Source organism: Jaculus jaculus, chromosome 13 (assembly GCF_020740685.1).
Source record: "Jaculus jaculus isolate mJacJac1 chromosome 13, mJacJac1.mat.Y.cur, whole genome shotgun sequence".
Taxonomy (NCBI): Eukaryota; Metazoa; Chordata; class Mammalia; order Rodentia; family Dipodidae; genus Jaculus; species Jaculus jaculus.
This window is the reverse complement of record NC_059114.1, coordinates 59,729,529-59,753,029: the sequence shown is the minus strand read 5'-3', so window position 1 is coordinate 59,753,029 and position 23,501 is coordinate 59,729,529. Positions and strand designations below refer to the sequence as shown.

At 39.6% G+C, this 23,501-nt stretch overlaps 1 protein-coding gene across 1 annotated transcript in view; it reads right to left on the bottom strand.

Moving 5' to 3' along the window:
- LOC101610300 (solute carrier organic anion transporter family member 6A1) overlaps positions 1-23,501 on the bottom strand; it is a 132,074-nt gene that overhangs the window by 51,767 nt on the left and 56,806 nt on the right. The window contains exons 11-14 of the mRNA XM_045132150.1: positions 17,681-17,865; positions 16,160-16,224; positions 11,510-11,647; positions 1,405-1,528 (exon numbers count right to left, since the gene is read on the bottom strand). Of these exons, the coding sequence (XP_044988085.1) occupies positions 1,405-1,528; positions 11,510-11,647; positions 16,160-16,224; positions 17,681-17,865 (512 nt within the window). The remainder of the gene's footprint in view (positions 1-1,404; positions 1,529-11,509; positions 11,648-16,159; positions 16,225-17,680; positions 17,866-23,501) is intronic.

Here is a 23,501-nt window from a genome sequence, read left to right as displayed (position 1 = left end):
TGTAGTAAATGTTATCTCACACAAAGTATTTATGATTAATTATAAAGAAAAAGCGGGTGTCAACTCAGGTCAAAGGTACTCTTTTCGTCAGCATTAAAATAATTTATTTATTCGCGTGAGCATATGTGGGCGTGTGTGTGTGTGTGTGTGTGTGTGTTTACATGTGTGCACACAAGCCCATGTACATGAATTAAAGTCACTTGTTGGTGGAAACAAGCGACACATGCTTGTGCCACCTTTTGCATCTGACTTTTATGTGGATGGCTTGGGAATTGAACCTCATTCAGCAGGCATGGCAAGAAAGTGCCTTTAATGACTAAGCTGTCTCTTCAGCCTGTCAGACAGTATATGCATGCACATGTATATATGTAAAACTCAGTTAAGGCACATGCTTGCAAAACCAGAGGACCCAGGTTCGAATGCTCAGGGCCCACATAAACTAGATAGATGCACAACATGGTGCATGTATCTGGAGTTCATTTCCAGTGGCTAGAAGCCCTGGTATCTCAGCCTCTCCGTTCTCTCTGCTCTTTCAATTTTTATTACTTTTTTTTTCAAGGTAGGGTTTCAGTAGTCCAGGCTGACCTGGAATTCACTATATAATCTCAAGGTGGCCTTAAACTCATGGTGATCCTCCTACCTCTGACTCCTGAGTGCTGGGATTAAAGGCATGTGCCACCATGCCCAGCTTCATTCAATTTTTATTTTAAAAAATATTTTATTTTTTTATTAGAGAGAGAAAGAGAAAGGGGGGAATGGTCTCTGTCTCTTTCAAGTAAATAAAACAAAATAAAATAATTCAGACAAAGCTAAAACTATAGAGGTGTAGAATCACATTGAATTTTATGCCTGCTAAAATAAAATAAAGTGATCAGTTGATCAGAGAAAATTTTTAGAGACAACTCTCTATGTAATATCATCAGTAATTTTAATTTTAAAAGCCTTAACATTTCTTTATTTTGAAAGATAAATATGATTTAAATTTAAAATTTTATTTTATAAATGATCTAATTATATTCATAAAATTACATGTGTATAATAGCCCAAATTAACAAGTAACAAAAAATAAACAATAGAAAACCCTGTTATCCTCTATACCAAAAGTCCATTGACTAATTGGCACTCATTGTTGTCACAATTAATCCATGTACATTTTCACATTTCCATCTCAACAATCTTATCTTCCTATTAAAAACGCTAAAAGTGTATCTCATCATAGCTTTAAGAAATATAGAGCATACTATTGTACTTAACATAAAATAAAACATATATGAAGCACATTTTAAAACATATCTATGTTATCACTATTAATTTTAACAAGTTAATAACATAATTTTCCACTTATACAGTGAAAGGGGGAAATTCTTACACAATGAAGATTCAGTTAGAAATGGGTCTTGTCACTTTTGGTCTGCTTTCGCTTTCTTCACAAGCAGTGGGATGCCGTCGTTATTCTCCTCTTCGTACGAGCTCGATGCATAATATCCAATGGCAGTGAAGAAGACACTGCAGGTTTTGCAAAGAAAGCCTGAAGTAGAAAAGCCCAATGATATTATATCATATTATCATATTATAAAGATATTTTAACAAAAGTAGTTCCAGAAAGAATGGCATTTACCTAAAAAATGATTGATATAGTTTACCTCTAATGGTATTAATGCCTCAGCTGTAGAGTATAATCAATGCTATAAACTTATATCAAATGACTAAAGGAAATTAAAAGTGCTTGCAAAAGTTTTCAGATTTCTAAGCCAGATAGCCTCTTGAATGTCATACATATTATTAATTCATGAATTGGATTATTTCTATAACACTTGAATCAATTCTGTTTTCAAAACTTAAGTGGAGAGGCTGGAGAGATGGCTTAGTGATTAAGGCCTTTGCCTGTGAAGCCAAAAGACCCAGGTTCTATTCCCCAGTATCCACATAAGCCAGGTGCACAAGACGGGTGCATGTATCAAGCATTTGTTTACAGGATTGGAGACCCTGGAATGTCCATTCTTTCCCTCCCCCCCCCACACTTTTTTTTTCTCTCTCTCTAAAATAAATAAATAAAATATTTAAAAAATATCTTTGGGCTGGATGGATTGCTTAGTGGTTAAGACACTTGTCTGTAAAGCCAAAGGACCCAGGTTTGATTCCCCAGGACCCATGTAAACCAGGTGCACAAGGTGGCACATGGATCTGGAATTGCTTTGCAGTGGCTAGAGGCCCTGGCATGACCATTCTCTCTGTTTTTTTTTTTTTTTCTCTCTCTCTCAAATAAATATATAAAATTAAAAAAAAGTTTAAAAACTTAACTGGAACCTATTTAAAGTTTTATAAGCTTTTACTCTTTGAAGCAATTAAATATATAAAAATAAATATAAAATATTATAGAAAATTTGTTACTTTTGTAGTTTTTTCTTTCATTATATATTTATTTGAAAGAGAGGGAGAAAGACAGGGAGAGTGAGAGAGAAAGAATGAATATGAATATGGGAGCTCCAGGGCCTCCTGACATGGCAAACAAGCTCCACATGAATGTGCCACTTAGTGTATCTGGCTTTGCATGAGTAATAGGGAATGGAACCTAGACCAGCAGGCTTTTCAGGCAAGGGTCTTTAACCCTTAAGCCATCTTTCCAGCCCTAATGTATTGATTTCAAAAGACAAAAGAAAAATCATTAATGAGTCTCTGCCATTTATGACAGTGGGATATAATTTAAGGAGCCTATCACATTAGATGTAATATATATATATGACATGATAATATTGTTAGACAATAGTAAATAAAGTGTTTTTGCAGGCAACATTTTTCAAGAAAGTTGAGAAGTTATGAACAAAAGCTAGTGATGTTTCCAAATAGAGAATCTATTTTTTCAAGCTATATAGATTCATTATTTTAATTTCTACTAGTATACAAATGATTATAGTATTTTCAAGCAAATCTTGTTTCTTTGTTTCTCTTATTCCTCTTCCTACTTGTTTCCTCCCCCACAATTTTATCTCCTTTCTGCTTTTATGCTGTTTCCTTTTGACAGATCTCCCATTTGTTGCCACCTTTTGCTCTCTTCTCATAGTCTCTTATCCCTAATTAAAGGCTATATTATGTTCACTTTTCCTTATTTAAATAAATGCCAACCTTAAATGTTAGGATCCACATAGGAGAGAGACCATGCAATGAAAATTCCTTTTGTGTGTGTGTAACCCTGGTGATTGAACCTATGGTCTTATACATGCCAGGCAAGCACTTTACCACTGAGCATATATCCTCAGCCCCTAACCTCAAAAATAATTGAAAATGGGAAAAATTATCTAACCACAGTAGGAAAATCAATCCTACAATCCTCTGATGATCAATTTGTTAGCTGCTGAAGAAATAAAGAATAGATTAATACCTGTGTTACAGTGACTTGGCTTCTACTCTGAGGGCCTTCTACATGTTAGATGGAAATGGCTGAAAACCAAACTTTTACTTTACATTAATTAATTAATTAATTAATTTTTTTTTAGATAGAGGGAGGGAGGGAGAGAGAAGGAGATAGAATGGGTGCGAATAGGCCTCTAGCTACTGTAAACAAACTTTGCAGGCAAGCACGAGAACTGCTAAGCCAGTTTTCCAGCCTCCAACCTTTCACTTTAGAAGAACTCATTACTAAAGAAAAGAGCTTCCTGTTATGCTCTAAGAGAACATGGAATGAAACCACTGGAGAGAACAAAGGCTTCAAACTAGTAAGACTGCTTGCTTCATACTGAAAGTGAGGGCAGAATTTCAAATAACAAAACATTAAGACAATTACAGTAGAGCAAAAGGAATTAGAATGGAAAGATCTGGAAAGTTCATAGCCTGGACAGGAAAGGAGCAAAACAAAATGTTTGGAACAACAGAATAAGTGTGGCCCACTGACCACTTGCTGATGAGAATGGTATGTCTAAAAGGGAGCCATTTGCTCTGCACCAGGACAATGAGCAAGCCTCTGGTCCATTTCAGACATTTGGAAGGTGCCCTTACATCTCAGGACCTATACTTTCCAGTGACATTGTTTGCAACCCTGAGCGCTGGCACTCTGGATGGGCTCGCTGCCTCAGTTAAGATCTTAGAGCAGCACACATGGCTCAGATTTGGCCAGAAACTGCTCACACTAGCAGCAGACCTTATTGTCCATGCAGTCCTGGTTTTTCAGGGGAAGCAAGGGACAGACAGATATGGGATCATTGCTGCTTCAAACAAATTTTCAGAGGAAATCCAGGGACACCAGCCAGACATTCGCTACAGGGTCAGATCCCAATTATGAAGGCCCAACAGGGACAACAGCAAGTGGAGCTTTGGAAGTCATGCTAGAGTGGGAACAGAAAACAGCTAGACCCTTCAGCGACATTCAGCATCTTCAGGAGAAGCTCTTGTGCAAAGGTCACATGCACAGCCTGGAAGTCTGAAAGAGTAACATGGAGCTTTGAAAACCATAGAGCAAGGCTGTCTCCCAGGTTCACCCTTTACCTCAGCGAACACAGTGTGCCAGGATTGGAGCTTTAATATTGAAGGTCTTCTCTGTTAGATTTAAGCTTTTTGTGACCCTGTTAATTTATTTTCATTTTTTTAGTTTTTTTGAGGTAAGGTCTCACTCTGGTTCAGGCTGACCTGGAATTCACTATGTAGTCTCGGGGTGGCCTTGAACTCACGGTGATCCTCCTACCTCTGCCTCCGGAGTGCTGGGATAATAGGAAATGTCTGGTACTTTGAATGGATGTCCTCCAATACATTCGTGAGTTTATTGAAGCTTGTAATTTAGACCTCCACCTGCCTGGCTGGAGGTGTCACTGTGGGCGGGATCCTAGCCTGCAGCTCCAAGGTGTTTGTCACTCGGGTCACACCTGAATGCCAGTGTAAGACATGTAAAGTGCCACAGGTCTTCTTCATGTTCCTGAAGTGTGCTTGTATGTGCTCTTGGTGGTTGCTTTTCTCTCTGCTTGGATCTGTGAAAGTGGTTCACTTCTGCCATCACGCAACATCCCTTCTATCTGTAAGCTTCAATAAATCCCTTCCCCCCATAACTGTGCCTCGTCTGGGAGTTCATCCCAGCAACTGAAGGTGACTGCTACCGAATGTTTACCCCATGCCTTGCCTGTCTGATACTTGCAACTTGGAAGTGTGTAATTTGGTATTAGGAGGATGGGATATTTATATTTTACACGGCGAGAAGGACATGAACCTTGAGGGACAAGGGGGAGTTATTGTTGGCTGGATGAGGTTTGAAGCTGGGTCCCAGAGTAACAATAACAGGAATAATAAATGCTTTCAATAGTGGGACATCATGGGAAATCCATATGGCATTAGCTTAATAGGCTGTTTTTAGAAGGAACCGGCATAGTTCTCATGAGGCCTTTGTCAGTTCTCAAGATAGCATTGTCATTGACTAGCGCCCGGATTGCCATTTCCCTGACTCGCAATGCTGTGTCTCTCACTCAACACATGTTCCACCCACTGTGTCATCTGTCATGATTTGAGGTAGCTGAAGGGGGGGGCCTCAAGAGCTACTTTGAAACTACACAACTAGAGGCAAAATAAACTTCACTTCCTTATAAAACACCAAACCTCAACTTTTGTCAGAGCCATGGGAAATGGATAAATATATGCAATGTCTTCCAGGTTTCTCCATATTATCACAAAAGTTTCCTTTTTCTCAGGGCAGAATAGAACAATTATTGATACACATACCATATTTTCATTAGTCCTTCATCACTTGGTTAAGTTTCTACCCTCTTTTTATTTACATTTTTTGGACATTTCTATATTCTCATAATGTGGACATAGATTACTTGGTGATACCCTACCCTTTTCTTCATTGCTTCACATTCCTAATTCTTGGTGCTCCTCTGCCTGGATGATTTCAGACAACTTGTCTCCAAGCTTACTGATTCTTTTTGTTTATTCTGCTTGACCCTGCCATGAAAGTTGGTAATTTTCATTTCAGATTCTGTGCTCATTAGATGTGAATTTATGTTCATTTTTTATTATATTTATCTCTGCTGAATTTATCCTTTAGTGCATGCATTTCTTCTCTGATTACACTTAGTTATTTATCTATATAAGTAGTCTTCTCTAAGTCCTGGGGAACATTTCCCAAGACAATGGTGATCTGAAACTAGACATAGCATTAAACTGCACGTGCACGCGCACGCACACACACACATTTATACAAAGGATAAGCTGCTGGTGGTGTTTTTTCTTTTTCTGTTCTGTCATGTTATTTATCTTCCAAACTAGAGTCCTTTTGGGGTCTAAATTAGCATTTGTGGTTTTGAATAAGTACTTAAGGATTTTAATCATGACAATCCTTTACCAGTCAATTGGCCAGAGATTCTAGGAAGGCTTTCCAATCAATTCCTTTGGCAGACGTTTTTGGAGCCTGAATTCACCTCACTAGTTCTAATTTCATGGTCCACTGCTATGAATGGACTGACTGACATTATAAAGGTAGAATTCGACCCCACGTGTGTTGGGATCACTATATGAAGTCTAGGTTCACAGGGGCTGTCACTGGAGAAGGCCATCAACCCAAAATGGTAGGGCTGTGTCGTTCATCTGTAGGAGTGTTTGTATACCATGATTCTATGGGGAAAAGCCTAGAACAAGGGTCTATTGACTATCCCAGAGACTGGAATTACAAAGTGTTACTTGATGCTGATCAGGACGAAAATCTCTACTGGATCAGCTGGAGGTTGAGTCTCCAGATGCTGGCCTGGTGCTTCAGGCTTTTAACGTTGGTTTTGTGCCTCGGGCTAGAGTTATTGGTCTAAATCTATAGTCTTTCTGATACCCTGGGAGCCTGGGAGTAGGGTCAGTGTCAGCCTGGGGCTGAGGGCGCCATTGTGACATGTGGGTAATACTGACACCTGGGACTACAGGAGCTCAGCTGGAGATCTCATGGTTGCAGAGCCACTCTATATAGTTGGGCCAACCATGAAGGACAGTCCTATATCCTTGAGCTTTGAGTCTAATGTGAGCTGGATTTAACTGAATTGGGCTTCTTTTGGAATCCTTGACAAAGTCAGTTGTTTGTATCACACTAATTCCCAATGGGAGTGTATTCTAGCATCCATCAAAGTTATGCTTCCAGGCTATAACAATATACTTAAAGTTAGATATATTTTAGTAATTAATGGCTTACTTAGGTCATAATTTTGGAAGTTAAAGATTGCACTAAGCTAATGAAGGTCTCCTTAGCTATATCCCCTTTCAGAGGACATCACAGGCAGTAAAGGTATGAGAGAGACATAGAAGGCTAGACTGGACCCATCTTGCTGTTTGTGGTAGTTTGAATGTTTATTTCCCCCAAACCTGGGTGTTTTATTAAGGTTTGTCTCCAGCCATGTGGCTAGAGGAGGTGCCACTGGGGGTGGATCCTGGGATCCATCTGTAAAGTGTGTTTGAGGGCTGTTCTGATTTCCATCCCAAAGTTGTAAGAAAGCAATGTGAGTGCTGCGGTCTAGTAACCTTCTGTAAGTATAGGGGAAGTTTCTGGAAAGAAAGGCCCTGAAGCAGGTGAGGTAAAGCCTAACCTTAGAATAATTGGCTCTGAGTGGGGCATAGTGGCATATGCTTTTACACCTAGCACTTGGGAGGCAAAGGCAGGAGGATTTCTGTGAGCTCAAGACCACTTTGAGACTACATAGTGAATGCCAGGTCAGACTGCGCTAGCGTGAGACCCTATCTTGAAAAACCAAAATAAAATAAAGTAAGAATGAGCTCTGGCCTATAACTTCCAGTACCAAAAATTGGTTGCTATGTACAACAAGCTGTTGAATGAAGAGACCTATGAGGTCCCCCAAACAAGACAGGCTTCTGTTAAAGCACTTGATTGCCTGCCCTATTGTTGAAGACACCACATGCTGCTGACACAGAACATGGAACCATTGGGCTGGAATCTAGAAGAGAACCATTCCCTGGAAAGCACTACATGGGCTACTGGGGGGTGACTAACACTGTTGAGATTAACCCGCGTGACAAGGTGTGCACATCAGTGCAATGGGGGTCCACAACCTTGGCTAGAAACCAACAGCTTACTGATAGGCTAAGAGATCTACTCAGTAGGTAGGAACCCATTGCTGGAACTGGGAACCAGGTCAGAATCCAATGGAGACCAAGATTTATGGCCTCTAACAATAAGCCCCCACTAGTGTTTAACTAAAAGAGGGGCTACATCCATCATAATCTCCCTAAATTCAAAATGTGTATCCCATTTAACCTATACTGACTTCATTGTCCATTGGAGAATCTGTTTTTCTTTTTCAGAAGGTAGTAAGATCCAAGGAAATAGACCACCCCCATATTTCTGTCAAGGCCTAGGTGAAACCAGAGAGAAATTAGGATGAGGAGCAAAAGTGCTGCTTCCATGTGAGCCTGACAATCAGCACCAGGATGAAGGAGACAGATGCTGAGGATACTCGACACCTACCAAAGCAGAGGTCCAGAGGCTCCTAAGAGCTCATCATTGAAGTATGCTTAAAACTCACCCACCACAGCTCAGGGAATTTTGTGGAAGAGGGGGCAGAAAGAATGTAAGACCCAAAGCTTGGGATGCCATGCCCAGAAGCACTGCCCCCCCACACCCAATAATAGCTGCTCTCACAACACATAGCCCACAACCCCATGGGGAATACAAGCAACCCCACTGAGGAGGGCCCTCAGTGGAATGAAGGCAGAGAAGAGGGAAAAGATGGTACCAACACAAGATGTATCCATATAAAGTATGCTCTTAATAAAATAAATTGATTAATTTAAAAAAACGGTGATGGTTGATTCAGGTGTCCCCCATAAACATAAGTATTTTGAATGCTAGGCTCCCAGCTAATGGTGATTTGGCAATGAACACCTCCTGGAGGCAGTGTATTGTTGGGAATGGGCTTATGGGTTTTATAGCCAGCTTCCTCTTGCCAGTGTTTGGCAAACTCTCCTATTGCTATTGTCCATCTGATGTTGTCCAGGGGGTGATGTCCACCCTCTGCTCATGCCATTGATTTCCTCTGCCATCGTGGAGCTTCCCCTCTAGTCTGTAAGCCAAAATAACCCCTTTTTTTTCACAAGCTGCTCTTGGTTGGGTGATTTCTGCCAGCAATGTGAACCTGAGTGCAACCAAAACTATCTAGGGTTCCATAAGAATTACCTAATCACCTTTGAATGACCTCCTACAGACCAAAGTATTACTATGAACTTTACAGTATGAATATACTGCCTATCAGTCATATTCCCACCAGTCTCTACTTTTTGCTGTTGATGTTGTTTGTTTGTTATTGTTTTTTTGAGGTAGGGTCTCACTCTAGCTCAGGCTGACCTGGAATTCACTATGGAGTCTCAGGGTGGCTTTGAACTCACCATGATCCTTCCTACATTTGCCCCCTGAGTGCTGGGATTAAAGACGTGCACCACCACGCCCGGCCCCATCAGGTTATTCTTTTATGTCTTCTGCCCCCATGACACTGTGGGCCCTCCTCAGTGGGGTGATTTGTATTCACTGCAGGGTCATGAATACAACAATCAGTCTCTGTGTGGGGGAAAATTCCTCAAGATGTTCCCTTTCACCCCCTGTCTTTTATGATCTTTCTGTCCCCTCTTCCACAGTGCTCCCTGAGCCTTGGCCCAAGTGTCATGAGGCTCCTCTAGTTTTGCCTTCTGTGCAGACTGTCTTTCTGCTGCGGTGCGTCCTGAGTCCCCTGGGTGTCTTCCAGCATCTCCCTGGGCGAGGCTGTCAGGCTAGCAGCGAGCAACCTCATAGAGGCTCTACCATCTTCCATGTCATCACCCTGGAGACTAAGCCACCAAGAGTTACCTTTTAGGGTATGGATTGAAGCTACATGAAAACTGTAAAGTTGGATTATACTAAACTGTCATCATGCATATTGTTTTGCATTTTGTTTTACCATTTCTATGTGACTATAATTCTCTGTTCTTTATTAACTGAACCTTCCTTTGCTAGTGTGTGCTATGTGTTGTGTTTTAAAAAAATCTACCTTAGTATGGCTACCATAAAACTTAAGGTCTCAGCAATGCTATAAGTTTTTCTTAAGAACAATGTCTAGCTTTGTTGAATTACCTAAAAACTTAATTTTTAAAAAGTTTTTTAGTAGTTTATTTATTTTAATTTTTTGTTTATTTTTATTTACTTATTTATTTGAGAGTGACAGAAAGAAAGAGGGGCAGATAGATGAAGAGAATGGGCAGGACAGGGACACCAGCCACTGCAAACGAACTCCAGATGCCTGTGCCCCCTTATGTATCTGGCTAACGTGGGTCCTGGGGAATTAATCCTTGAACTGGGGTCCTGAGGCTTTACAGGCAAGCACTTAACTACTAAGCCATCTCTTCAGCCCAGTATTTTATTTATTTGAGAGAGAGAAAGAGAGTGAGAGAGAAGAAGAGAATGAATGTACCAGGGCCTCTACTATTGCAAACAAACTCCAGACACATGTGCTACCTTATGCATCTGGTTTACATGTATGTGTACTGGGGAATCAAACCTGGCACCGTAGGCTTCACAGGCAAGTGCTGTACACACTAAGCCATCTCTTCAGCCCTTAAAACTTAATCTCTGTTGCCTGTTTGTCAATTTGCTCTTTTAATTTAATTATTTATTTATTTATTTATTTTGCCCAGTGGTTGCTATATGCTAAGCTTTCTGGATAATTAACTTCTAACTTAGTAGGGCGTATTCCATATTGTCCACAAAATACATGCATTACTATTAAGTATTAGCATCAATAATTATGGAATTTGAATCACTAGACAATCTTGTAACATCACAAAATAATAGATACGCCTTAAAATATTTATTCCAAAAATATTGTCTACCTACAAATATATACAGTGAATACATTGGTTGTTTATGCTTGGTAAAGCTTGAGAAATTATGTAGCATCTCATTTAGCAAATGAATAAATTGAGATCCAGAATAATCTAATAAATTTTTTCAAAGAACCACTGCTATTTCTAGACTTTACCAACACTTGGGCAATAGCTTCTGCCACCACGGCAGCCCAGCGCCCCTGTGTCCTGTTCGTTCAGCTAACACTGGATGCAGCATCTTAGGCACTTCTACGTGTTGAAAAAAGGAGCATCTATGAAGTTTAGGCTTTGTGGGAGACCAGTGTTCTCTAGTGACATAAAAGTATTTGCTCATTTGTATTTAATATTTAATTTATCATTGAAAGTGTAAAATAAGAAAAGCTCACAAGGATAAAGCAATTTTGGTATATAAATTGCAGGCAACATTAAGTACGAAACTGAAGGTCTATTAGTTAACACTTTTTATGAGGGAATTGTAGGGAACTTTATTGTATTTAACACAGTAACTTAAACATTTACATAGATTCTATATGTTTAGTTTCTAGAATATTTTCTATACAATCAGACAAGGCTTCTTTACTCATTCAAATATCTGTTCAATCATTGTTAATTATTACCTTGCCTTATTATAAGCAACCATAAGGTTTATAAACAACTTTCCTCTAGATTTCTACAATATGTCACTTACATATTCCTACCAATATGTAGACCATTTTTGTCTTATTATAGATCCAGCAATGTCCTTTGAATCCACATTGACTAACATCCCAGAAAGTACAAGACGTTTCTGCCATCAGTTTAAAAATCAGCGGTCCAGGAATTGTTCCTGTCAAATAATAAATGATTGTAAATTCACCATAGAATCACTGTTAAGAATCATAATGGCATGGGGTACAAGAGGGCCTACACCTATCAAACTCTCTATCAAAAAAGTAAGTGCTATCTCAATTTTCCGGGTGCTAACTTACTCTCTGTTGGAGAATCTGCTTCTCTTTTTCAGATAGATGCAGATCCTAAGGAGAGAGCTGCCCTAAAATACCTCAAAAGGGGCCCAACTGAAACTAAGGACAATTGGCGAAACAAGCAAGGGTGCTATTTTCCTGATGAACCGGATACCAGCACAAAGGGGAAGGAGACCAACACAGAGAAAAATCAACTCCTGTCATGTCAGAGAGCCAGAGCCTCAGAGGCCCCCAACACCTCAGCACTGAAGCAGACCAAAAAATGAACCCAACATGGCTCAGGGAAATTTTGCGGAAGAGGGGGCAGAAAGAATGTCAGTGTCACATGTTGGGTCATGATATGCAGAGACATTTATCATACCAATAACTGTGGGCTAACTCCACAATGCACGACCCATTTACATCAACAAGGAGGGTCCAATGGGAGGGGATAGATCATGGATGAGCCTAAACAATGGTACCAAACTGCCTGTATTTGCTGAAAAGAAAAATAAATTAAATTAAAAAAAGGAATCATAATGGCTTCCACCTAAAACATATATGTATATTTGTATAGGTATATGTCAGAAGGAATCCTCTAATTTAAAATATATGATATGTGTACAAAATCATTAACCCCAGGAAAAATGTGACTTAAATTTTTTTTTTGTTTTATTTATATGAGAGAGATAGAGTGAAAGAGGCAGAGAGAGAGTGAGAATGGGTGTGCCAGGGCTTCCAGCCACTGTAAACAAACTCTAGATGCATGCACCCCCTTGTGCATCTGGCTAACATGGGTCCTGGGGAATCGAGCCTTGAACCGGGGTCCTTAGGCTTCACAGGCAAGCATTTAACCACTAAGCCATCTCTCCAGCCCAAAATGTGACTTCTAAAGAGTCCTTATCCTTATGTTTATAAAAAATGTTGGTTCTGGAGATTTGACTTAGAGGTTAAGGTAAAGACTAAGGACCCAGATTCTAGTCTCCATTACCCATGTAAGCGAAATGCACAGGTGGCACATGAGTCTGGAGTTTGTTTGCAGTGGTTAGAGACCATAGTGAGCCTATGCTCTATCTGCCCTCTCTCTCAAATAAATAATTGTATATATTTTATGGTTTTTCAAGATAGGGTATCACTCTAGTCCAGTCTGTCCTGGAATTCACTATGTAGTCTCAGGCTGGCCTTGAACTCATGGTGATTCTTCTTTCTCTGCCTCCCATGTGCTGGGATTAAATGTGTGAGCCACAATGGCTGGCTAAAATACAGTTTTTAAAGATGTTAGCAGATTAGAGAGAATGGGTGTTCCAGGACCTCCATCCATTGCAAGTGAACTCTAGATAGCATGCACCACCTTGTGCATCTGGCTTATGTGGGTCTTGGGGAAATGAACTGGGGCTCTTTGGCTTTGCAGGCAATGCTTTAACCACTAAGCAATCTCTACTGCCCTAGAATATTTTTATAATTTTGTGTTCCCTGTTAATTCCAAGGTATTTCAAAGTATTTTACATGAAAAAGTTAGAAGAAACCATTTAAGATGAAAATATTTTTATATTGATTTTTATTTTATATCAATTATGACATGTTATTCTCTGTTATATCCTTGCCCTAATTCCCACTACCCTGGGTCATGAAGGGTTCAGTCAGTGCCTGTGGAGTAGAAGGTACCATGCCTCAGGATATTCCCACCCATTCTGTGGTTCTTACAATCTTTCTGCCCCCTCTTCTGCAATGTTCCCTGAGCCATACCAGGCCTGTTGGCAGTCTAACTTAGTGTTGAGTTCTCTTTAGCCTCTGGATTAGGACAAAAATAAGAAATAGCTTTGTGAACTCTGGGTATCTCTAAAGACATATAATTGTAAAATTTTTAATGATTGGGAAATGAGTTGGTAATATATTTTATACATCAAGCTATTTTTAAAAAAAGAAAGAGGGCTGGAGAGATGGCTTAGCAGTTAAGTCCTTTGCCTGCAAAGCCAAAGGACTCAGGTTCAATTCCCCAGGACCCACATAAGCCAGATGCACAAGGTGGCAAATGCATCTGAAGTTTTTATTTTTTTTTATTTTTTATTTATTTATTTGAGAGCGACAGACACAGAGAGAAAGACAGAGGGAGAGAGAGAGAATGGGTGCGCCAGGGCTTCCATCCTCTGCAAACAAACTCCAGATGCGTGCACCCCCTTGTGCATCTGGCTAACGTGGGACCTGGGGAACCGAGCCTCGAACAGGGGTCTTTAGGCTTCACAGGCAAGCGCCTAACCGCTAAGCCATCTCTCCAACCCTGAAGTTTTTTTTTACAGTGGCTAAAGACAATGGCAGGCCCATTCTCTACCTCTTCCTCTCAAATAAATAAATGAAAAAGAAAAAGAAAGAAAGAGATAAAGGAAGAAAGAAGGAAGGAAGGAAGGAACAAAGGAAGGAAGGAAGAAAGGAAGGAAAGAAAGGAGGGCTTTGATATGCTTATTTTGGCTTCTGATCTCAGGTTCTGTGGAATGGCTGTGCTGTCTGAGGGAAAATGCTACCTGCTTTCAGGCACCTTACCTCACCAGCCAGGCTATTTCTAGCTAAAAAAAATGAAAGTCAAACACACATACATCCAAAAGACACCAGCATCAACCTTTCTAAGAGCTGGCCACCTTCCTTAAGACATTATCAGGATGCTCTTGCCTCAGCCCTACAGATTATGTCTGCCAATGACCAGAATGTAGACTTCTCTGTCTCAGGAAATGATTACACTCTCTTGGTCATTGCACAGAGTTATGTCTGCTACTTAACATTTCTGTTTTTCAACATAGTTTTCCAAGACACTGTCATTTTTTGTGACATGAACTCCAAATGGATATTAAAAACACTGGTTTCTCTGATTTCACTACAATCATCAGATTTGGGTTAAACTTCAGGACAAGCCTCAGCTTTTTTTTCCTCTACATTTGTCTCCTATAATTATTTGTCCCTCTTGCATGAGAATTGTCCTTTAAATATACATTAGGTAATGTCCCTTGCATGAGAATTATCTATTAATATAAATTAGATATCTTTCCTTAAAATTATCTGGTAGAAAGTCTTCATTACCTAGAAAGATGTTATCTCTATATCAGTTTATTCTACCCTTTCTTATTCAAGAACTATTCCCAACCCACAGCTTGACTTTCTTTCTGAGGCAGGAAAATGCCTGTGTACTTGTTTCTTGGGCTACCTCTTGTATTAAAAATACCTCTTTATCTAATTAGTTACTGACCATATGCTCTATTTTTTCCCCATTTAAAAAGCTAATTTAAACCACACATGTCCAGCTATGGAATGATTTATCTTGTTCCCATCATAGCCAGACACCTCTCACATTCTCTTGCTGTATACAGTACTACATCACTGGAGTCTAATCTTGTTCCTCTACCTCACCAGTACTTTAAATCAGCTTCATGAACTGTAGGTCCTAATATCTAGAATCATAATATGGTTTGGCATATAGATTTTGCTAGGGAATAAATCTTGAAGAAAAGAGCACATCATTACCCCCACAAATTGATCTGTTCTTGGGGATAAATAAACCAGAGGAATCACAAGTAACACTTCTGGTGATTAAAATGTTATAAAGAAGGGACTTAACTTAATAACTCCATAAATATGTAAGTCACATAAAGTTGTTCTGGCTATGCCAATATCTTATATCATCTCCCAACACAGGGAAACAATGCAATGAGAGACAAAATCCCATTTATAATAGCCTGAAAAAAATATTCAGAAATAATCCTGATAAAGGAGGTAACAGACCTCTGCAATGAAAACTACCATATGTTAAACAAAATGAAGATTACTCATTTCTATGAATTGACAGAATGCTATAGCAATTAAAATTCCAGTGAAATTTTTCATAGGAATAAAAAAAAAATGTGGTGCTAAACCAGGCTTGGCGGTGGAAGCCTTTAATCCCAGCACTCCGGAGGCTGAGGCAGGAAGATGGCTGTTAGTTCGAGGCCACCCTGAGACTACATAGTTAACTCCAGGTCAGCCTGGACGAGAGTGAGACCCTACCTCGAACACCCCCCCAAAAAAAAAGTTTAAAAAGGGCAATGTTAAAATTTATGTGGAAAACAAAAGATTATATGAACATATAAATCAACAGAACATAATAATATGTTAAAATAAACTGTGTATTCCACAGGTCGCATAAATGCACTCTTTCACCTAAACGCAATATAATTGGTGCATATTTTATATAACAGAATGGATATTTTCTTAGCTACTTTCTCTTTGTACTAACTGCCTCCTAAATTTTTCAAAGCAGCTCCTTATTTACTTGATTGTGACATTTAACATGATCACTTGCTTGTAATTTTATTTAGACATGTAGATACATAAGTAAACTATACGATGCAACAAAAACTGCTAAAAATCCATACCAAAGACTCGGAAGATAAAAAAGTTCAAACCGAGGGCCAGAGAACGTAGTTTTTCAGGCACAGTCCTGAAAGCACAAAACAAGGGCATTAGCTATGGATAACCCATGCCAGATTCAAGGTGACTTCTTTTTCTTTATACATCAGTTATGCTGTGGACCTTTAGCCAGTCAACAAGAATTCAAACTGGCCTCCTAAGTGAATTGTGAATCCTCCCATTGCTGTCTCTTGCCTTCTGCCAAACAACCTCAGCTCTGCACTGTGTGCGCTGAGATAATTTGGCTCTAGCTTTTGCATTGGTCTTTCTTCATTCTGTTAAGCACAAGATTGTTTTACAATCCTTTTTGCCTTTACACAGCCTTTCCCCCCACCTTTTACTAGCAATCTGATTACTATGGGAGGCCAATACTGATGGACACTAACAGGATCACATTCCTGTTCTTGCCTGCCAGTTGGGTTCTGCCAAAGCGGTGCTGTGAAGGAAAGAGGAAAATGAGTCATGCTTATAAGAACCGTCTCTTGCCAGGAGATTTCACACATTTTTACCTCTAACTTCAGTGTTTTGTTTCGTTTTTTTTTCTTTTTTCTTTTTTTTTTTTTTTTTTTTTTTTTGTTTTTTTTCGAGGTAGGGTCTCACTCTAGCTCAGGTTGACCTGGAATTCACTATGCAGTCTCCGGCTAACCTTGAACTCACAGCAATCCTCCTACCTCTGCCTCCAGAGTGCTGGGATTACCACACCCGGCTCAGTGTTCTGCTTGATTTGCAAATATCTGCTTGTATTGTGAGAAATCACCTATCTTTATAACTAAACTCAATCTCAAAGTCCTACCACCTTTACCATTTCCAAATCACGTCAGATAGAAAGTCCGCTTTTCACACTGTGGTGGTAGGCCCTTCAGAATGTTGATGCCTCAAACATACATGTTTACTACTTAAAAAATGATGTTAGGATAGTGAGTATGTATTCTGCTATTAGGATAAAAATGAATGCTAAGTAGACTTTATATATTCAGGAAGAAGACATGAATAAAAAAATACTCATTCAATTTAAAATAATAAACTATTCTGAAATGTTTTGTGATGACACCAGTGTACAATTGGCAAATATAAAACTAGATCGTCAAATATCAATATGTACGTACACATATGCTCACACATGTGTTAGCTAATTATCCATGTGTGTTAAATTTAGTAAACATATATTTTTTAAATTAAATTAATTTTGTAACTGCTGTATAGAGACATAAAAATTGTACATACTTAGGGAGTACCATGGGCTATGACAATATCCACATACTTCGATGTTTAATTTAAACTTAATATAATGTTTTCATGTTTCATGTAAATAAACAAGTAAAAGGAGAAAAATAAACACATACATGAATTTTAATGATGTGAAAATATCCCCGCTGTATTTGCTACCATTAAACACAGAGAAAATATTTTATAATCATTTGAAATGTTTCTAAATTTGCCTTTCTTACGTATTAAGTGAATTGTGATTATGAATATATTATACTTACCGGAGGATAATCAAGTTGATTGGTATAATCGATAAACTACAATAAACAATTGAACAAAACATGAAAGCAAAAAACAAAGGTAACTTATAACAGCTTGTATTACATTTCCCAGCAACGGCATCAACAAATTCAGCCTCCTCTGAAGTTCCCAGACCCTGTTTAATGCAAGAACAATTGTAGAATACCTATGAAGAGCAAAGAGAGAAAATAATGTCTCAAAAATTAGTCGTGAAACAAAAACTCTTACCATTATAAAATAAAACCAGTAACTATAGGGAGACTGCCCAGTTTTAAAACCTATCCTTGTGTTAAATCTGACATTATTAAGTAGAAGTAAAATATTTATGGTAAATAGAAAGTATTTTGCTTGACACATAATTATTTGTTGGAAGGTTTTATTTCCAATTGCCTGTTTTATTTTTTTGTCGTTGTTGTTTTGTTTTTGTGAGATAAGGTCTCACTCTATCCCAGGCTGATCTGGAACCCTTTCTGTAGACCCAGATTGGTATTAACTTCACAACAATCTTCTTACCTCTGACTCTCAAGTGCTGATTAAAGATATGGGCCACTATACCCAGCTACTTTCTAATTAAACTGTGTGTGTGTGTGTGTGTGTGTGTGTGTGCATGTGCGGTACAATGATGTGTACGCACCCTGTGAGTTTGCACGGGAGGCTATAGGCACGTCCTTCTTATATTAAGTCTCAGTGAACCTGGAGCTTGCCAGCTTCCCTTCCCTACTAGACAGGCCGACCAGCAAACCCCGGAGATCCTCCTACATCTACTGCCCTCAGACGTGGGGCTACAGGCGTGCACAACCATGCCCAGCTTAGTAAGTTGGTGCTGGTGCCCAAACTCAAGTCTTTTGCCTGAGAGACAAGCACTGTCACTCACTGAGCCTCCTCCCTGCCCTCACTGGCAAAGAGTCACTTTGTGGAATATGTTTGTAAAGTATGGTGATTTTATTTACAAAACAAAGGGCCTGCTAATTTAATAAAACTTCCTCACAATATTTATATCCAAATCTTGTTATTTTACAGCTATTAAAAATTAAAGATAATTAAGGCTAATGTAATGAAAAAAATGAAATTTTAGCTGGGGTTTGAAATAAGGATAATAACCAACTGTGAAAGGTTATGTAATCATGTTGAAAAAATGAGACTTTGGGGGCTAGAGAGATGACCTAGCGGTTAAGGTGCTTGCCTGTGAAGCCTAAGGATCCAGGTAAAAATTCCCTAGAACACTTGTAAGCCAGATGTGTCTGAAGTTCATTTGCACTAGCTAGAGGCCCTGGTGTGCCCATTTTCTTCCTCTCTCAAATAAATAAGTAAATAAATAAACAAACATACAAATAAAAGAAACATGCCAGGTGATGTGATCTGTAATCATAGTACATGGGAGGCAGAGTTAGCAGGATCTCCATGATTTTGAGGCTACCCTGAAACTACATAGTGAATTCCAGGTCAGCCTAGGCTAGAGTGAAACCCTACCTCAAAACAATAACAACAACAACAACAATAATAATACTTTCTTATTTCTAATCATGCATAGCAGAATGAACATGAAGAAGACTTAGAAGAAAATTAATTCAGGATGGTGAGAGAAGATATATTGTGCAGTAATTGGCAGGTAACTGAGAAAGTTTGGCTTTTATTCTTAGTGATGAGCCACTGGAAGAATATGAGGATAAATGCCATAGTTTTAAAGATCATTCCGGCTCCTGAATTCAGCAAGTTATGAAGACAAAGGTAGGAGAAGACTGGAAGCTACTGAAATAAAGCAGGAGAAAACCATGAGGAGACAAGGGTGGTATATTGGAAAACAGTAGGAATGACCAGATACACCATTATTTGGAAGGTAGAGTGGAAAGGATTTGCTAAAGGTTTTGTACATGGGCTTGTAATCAAAAAGAGAAAGTCAGGTGGAGATGGTCTTCCTGAAACTTAGACCTTCAGCCCAGGGAGACAGAGGAATGAACCAAGAAAATAAAAACTCTGACTTATTTCTTCTTTTAGTAACTTTCTGATTTCTCCCAAGGACTCCTTAATATATTATTTCAGTCAGCAGAATATAGTTTCAGAGAGGAAAGGCTTCCTCATTTTATAATCTACTCACTGGCACCTGAGGATGTGAATCAAGGTACTGGGTGGATCTAGAGGACAGACAACAGATAGATAGCACAATATTTGTCTGCAAGCCACAGAAACTGAAGTGATTAAGAACATGAGTGAGGGCTGGAGAGATGGCTTAGCGGTTAAGCACTTGCCTGTGAAGCCCAAGGACCCCAGTTCGAGGCTCAATTCTCCAGGTCCCATGTTGGCCAGATGCACAGGGGGGCGCACGAGTCTGGAGTTCGTTTGCAGAGGCTGGAAGCCCTGGCGCGCCCATTCTCTCTCTCTCTCTCTCTCTCTCTCTCTCTCTCTCTCTCTCTCTACCTGCCTCTTTCTCTCTCTGTCACTCTCAAGGAAATAAATAAAAATGAAAAAAATATTTTGAAAAAAAAAGAACATGAGTGAATGTTAAAGAGAATTTAGTGATCAAATGGACAGATCATAGGATACTCTGACAGGATGAAAGAATGTGAGAAATCTAGGGTGAGCTGAAGGAAATGAGTTTATGGCTGTGTGGGATAATTGATATTTAGATTCAGGAAGGAGGAAAGATATAGACAAGGCACTACCGAAGTGAGAATCACACCCCTGGGCCAGTCAGGCATCACACAGACAAGGTATTCCTTAGGGAAATAGGATGCAGGCAATATCACTGGAAAAGAATAACTCAAGGGAGCTGGGCGTGGTGGTGCACGCCTTTAATCCCAACACTTGGGAGGCAGAGGTAGGAGGATCGCCATGAGTTCAAGGCCACCCTGAGACTACAGAGTTAATTCTAGGACCAGAGTGAGACCCTACCTCGAAAAACCAAAATAAATAAAATTAAATATAAAATAAAATAAAATAAAAGACAGAACCTTTGGGCTGGAGAGATAGCTTAGCCGTTAAGCGCTTGCCTGTGAAGCCTAAGGACCCCGGTTTGAGGCTCGATTCTCCAGGTTCCACGTTAGCCAGATGCACAAGGGGGCACACGCGTCTGGAGTTCGTTTGCAGTGGTTGGAGGCCCTAGCGCACCCTTTCTCAATCTCCCTCTCTCTGTCTCTTTCTCTGTCACTCTCAAATAAATTAATAAAAAAAAAAGAAAAAAAAAGAATAACTCAGGGATTAGAGAGGTAGCATATTGGGAAGACTTTCAAGGTAAATATCAAAATCACTAAGCATAACTAAATGAAGTGACAGTGACCCAGGACCTAAATACTTAAGGAACAAAAGCCAGAATTTCATATATGAACCTGATGAAGACAAGAAGGAGGATGGAAGTATTTCATACTAGAATAAGCTTCAGTGACAGGTGTTTGGAAAAGGCAGTGGGAACACAGTCTTAATGTCATAGAAACAAGGAGAACATTTTCTCCTGTGGCTCAGGAGTAAATGGGAAAGGAAATAGTCAACTGATATTTAAAGATACCAAAAGGAAACACCTTCAGGATAAGGTAAATGCAAGTCAGAGGGAAAACTTTAAAAAGTAGGCTTTGGGGCTGGAGAGATGGCTTAGTGGTTAAGCGCTTGCCTGTGAAGCCTAAGGACCCAAGTTCGAGGCTCAATTCCCCAGGACCCACGTTAGCCAGATGCACAGGGGGTGCACACGTCTGGAGTTTGTTTGCAGTGGCTGGAGGCCCTGGTGTGCCCATTCTCTTTCTCTCTACCTGCTTCTTTCTCTCTCTGCCGCTCTCAAATAAATAAAAAGTAACAATTTTTTTTTTTTTTTTAAAGTAGGGTTTCATATGACACTCTTACTTGATTCTATTTTCAGAGGACAGGATAGAAGTGTTTGTGGTGGTAGGGGTAGGCGGAGAATGAGATCAGGTGAGGAAACACATGGAGATGAAGAATCACCTAATGCCTCATTCCTCTGTCAATGACTAAAAACTGAAAGGAGTGATGCAAAAGATAAAAGGCTTGCTTGGAAGTCTGCCCTCCAATGGTTAGCACTCACGGTGCTGGAAAATTGCTGCATGAGCTGCTAAGGGAAAAGGCCCACCAACTTTGTGAACAAGCAAGGTTTCCTGCTAGGAACAAAATCAACCAGCCAGACAAGAGGACACACCTGTGCAATAGTGGTGCTCAGCCTAAGCAGGAAGCCAAGGTCTCTGGAGGAATAATAGACCAGCTCAATGAGAAGGAACTCATAGCTGTACTGGGAAGCAATTCTCATAGAAGCAGTAATTGTTTTCTGATTTGGGGGCTTTCAGAATGTTTTGCATATGTTTTTGGCTTTTAGTAGTTTTATAGGTAGGACTAGGTAAAGTTTGGAGTTTTTGAATTTTTTTTCCTTTTTTTTTTTTTTCCAAGTAGAGTCTTACTTTAGCCCAGGCTGACCTGGAATTCACTATGTAGTCTCAGGGTGACCTTAAACTCATAGCAATCCTCCTATTTTAGAGAGAAAGAGAAAGACAAAGAGAGAGAGAGAGAGAGAGAGAGAGAGAGAGAGAGAGAGAGAGAGAGAGAGAATGGGTTTGCCAGGGCTTCCAGCTACTCCAAATGCACTCCAGTTGCATGTGTCATCTTGTGCATCTGGCTTATGTGGGTCCTGGAGAATGAAACCTTAAGCTTTGCAAGGCAAGCACCTTAACATTGAAGCAATCTCTCCAGCCCTGTATTTTAAAGATTTTTTTTTGAACAAACCAGAAGCACAATCCTTTATTAGCATTATCAATTAGATGTATTGTCAGATGATATGTGCTGATCTTTTATATTTTTATGTGACAGCACATGTTCACGACCGCCTTTAGACAAATGTCATAATGTATTGTACTGTGACATTACAGTGGCCATGAGGTCACTATGCAGTGGAAGTTTTTCAGCCTTGTTGTAACTTCATGGGATCACTGTTGGCTATGCAATTCATCATTAGCTACCATGTCATTGTGTGGCATTTGCTGAGGGTGAAAACCATTTCCCAGTTTCTTTTTATTTATTTATATGCAGAGAGAGGGCATCGGGGGAGAGAAGGAGGGTGAGAGAGAATGGGTGTGGCTGGGCCTCTAGCCACTGCAAATGAGCTGCCACTTTGTGCATCTGGCTTATGTGGGTACTGTGGAATCAAACCCAGGTCATTCCAGGTCGTTCGAGGTCATTAGGCTCTGGAAACAAGTGCTTTAGCCTCTGAGCCATCTCTCCAGCCCATAAAGTTTTAAAAAATCGTTTTAACATATAACTTTTTTTTTGTTTTGTTATTCAAGTTGGATCTTGCTCCAGCCTAGGCGGATCTGGAGTTCACTCTGTAACCTGAGGGTGGCCTCAAACTCACTGTGTTCCTCTTACCTCTGCCTCCTGAATGCTGTGATGAAAGGCATGCACCACTATGCCTGGCTTACCATATAACATTTAAGGAGAATGAGTCTTATAAATTTTTGTTGATATTTTTAAATATTTTATTTATTTATTTATGTGTGACAGAGAATCAGAGATATAGAGAAACTGGGTGATCCAGGGCCTCCAGCCACTGCAAATGAACTACAGATCCATGTACTAATTTGTGCATCTGGCTTTATGTGGATATTGGACAATTGAACCTAGGTCCCTAGACTTTGTAGGCCAGTGTTTTAACTGCTGAGCCATTTCTCCAGCACCTTATCAATATCTTGAAATAAACATTTTTATATTAATGGTTAACAAAAAACCTCAAGTTATATTATCATAGACTCTATGGCGGAGGGATAATGCTTATGCATTGGTAAATATACATCTTTATGATTCTTTCCCCTTCAG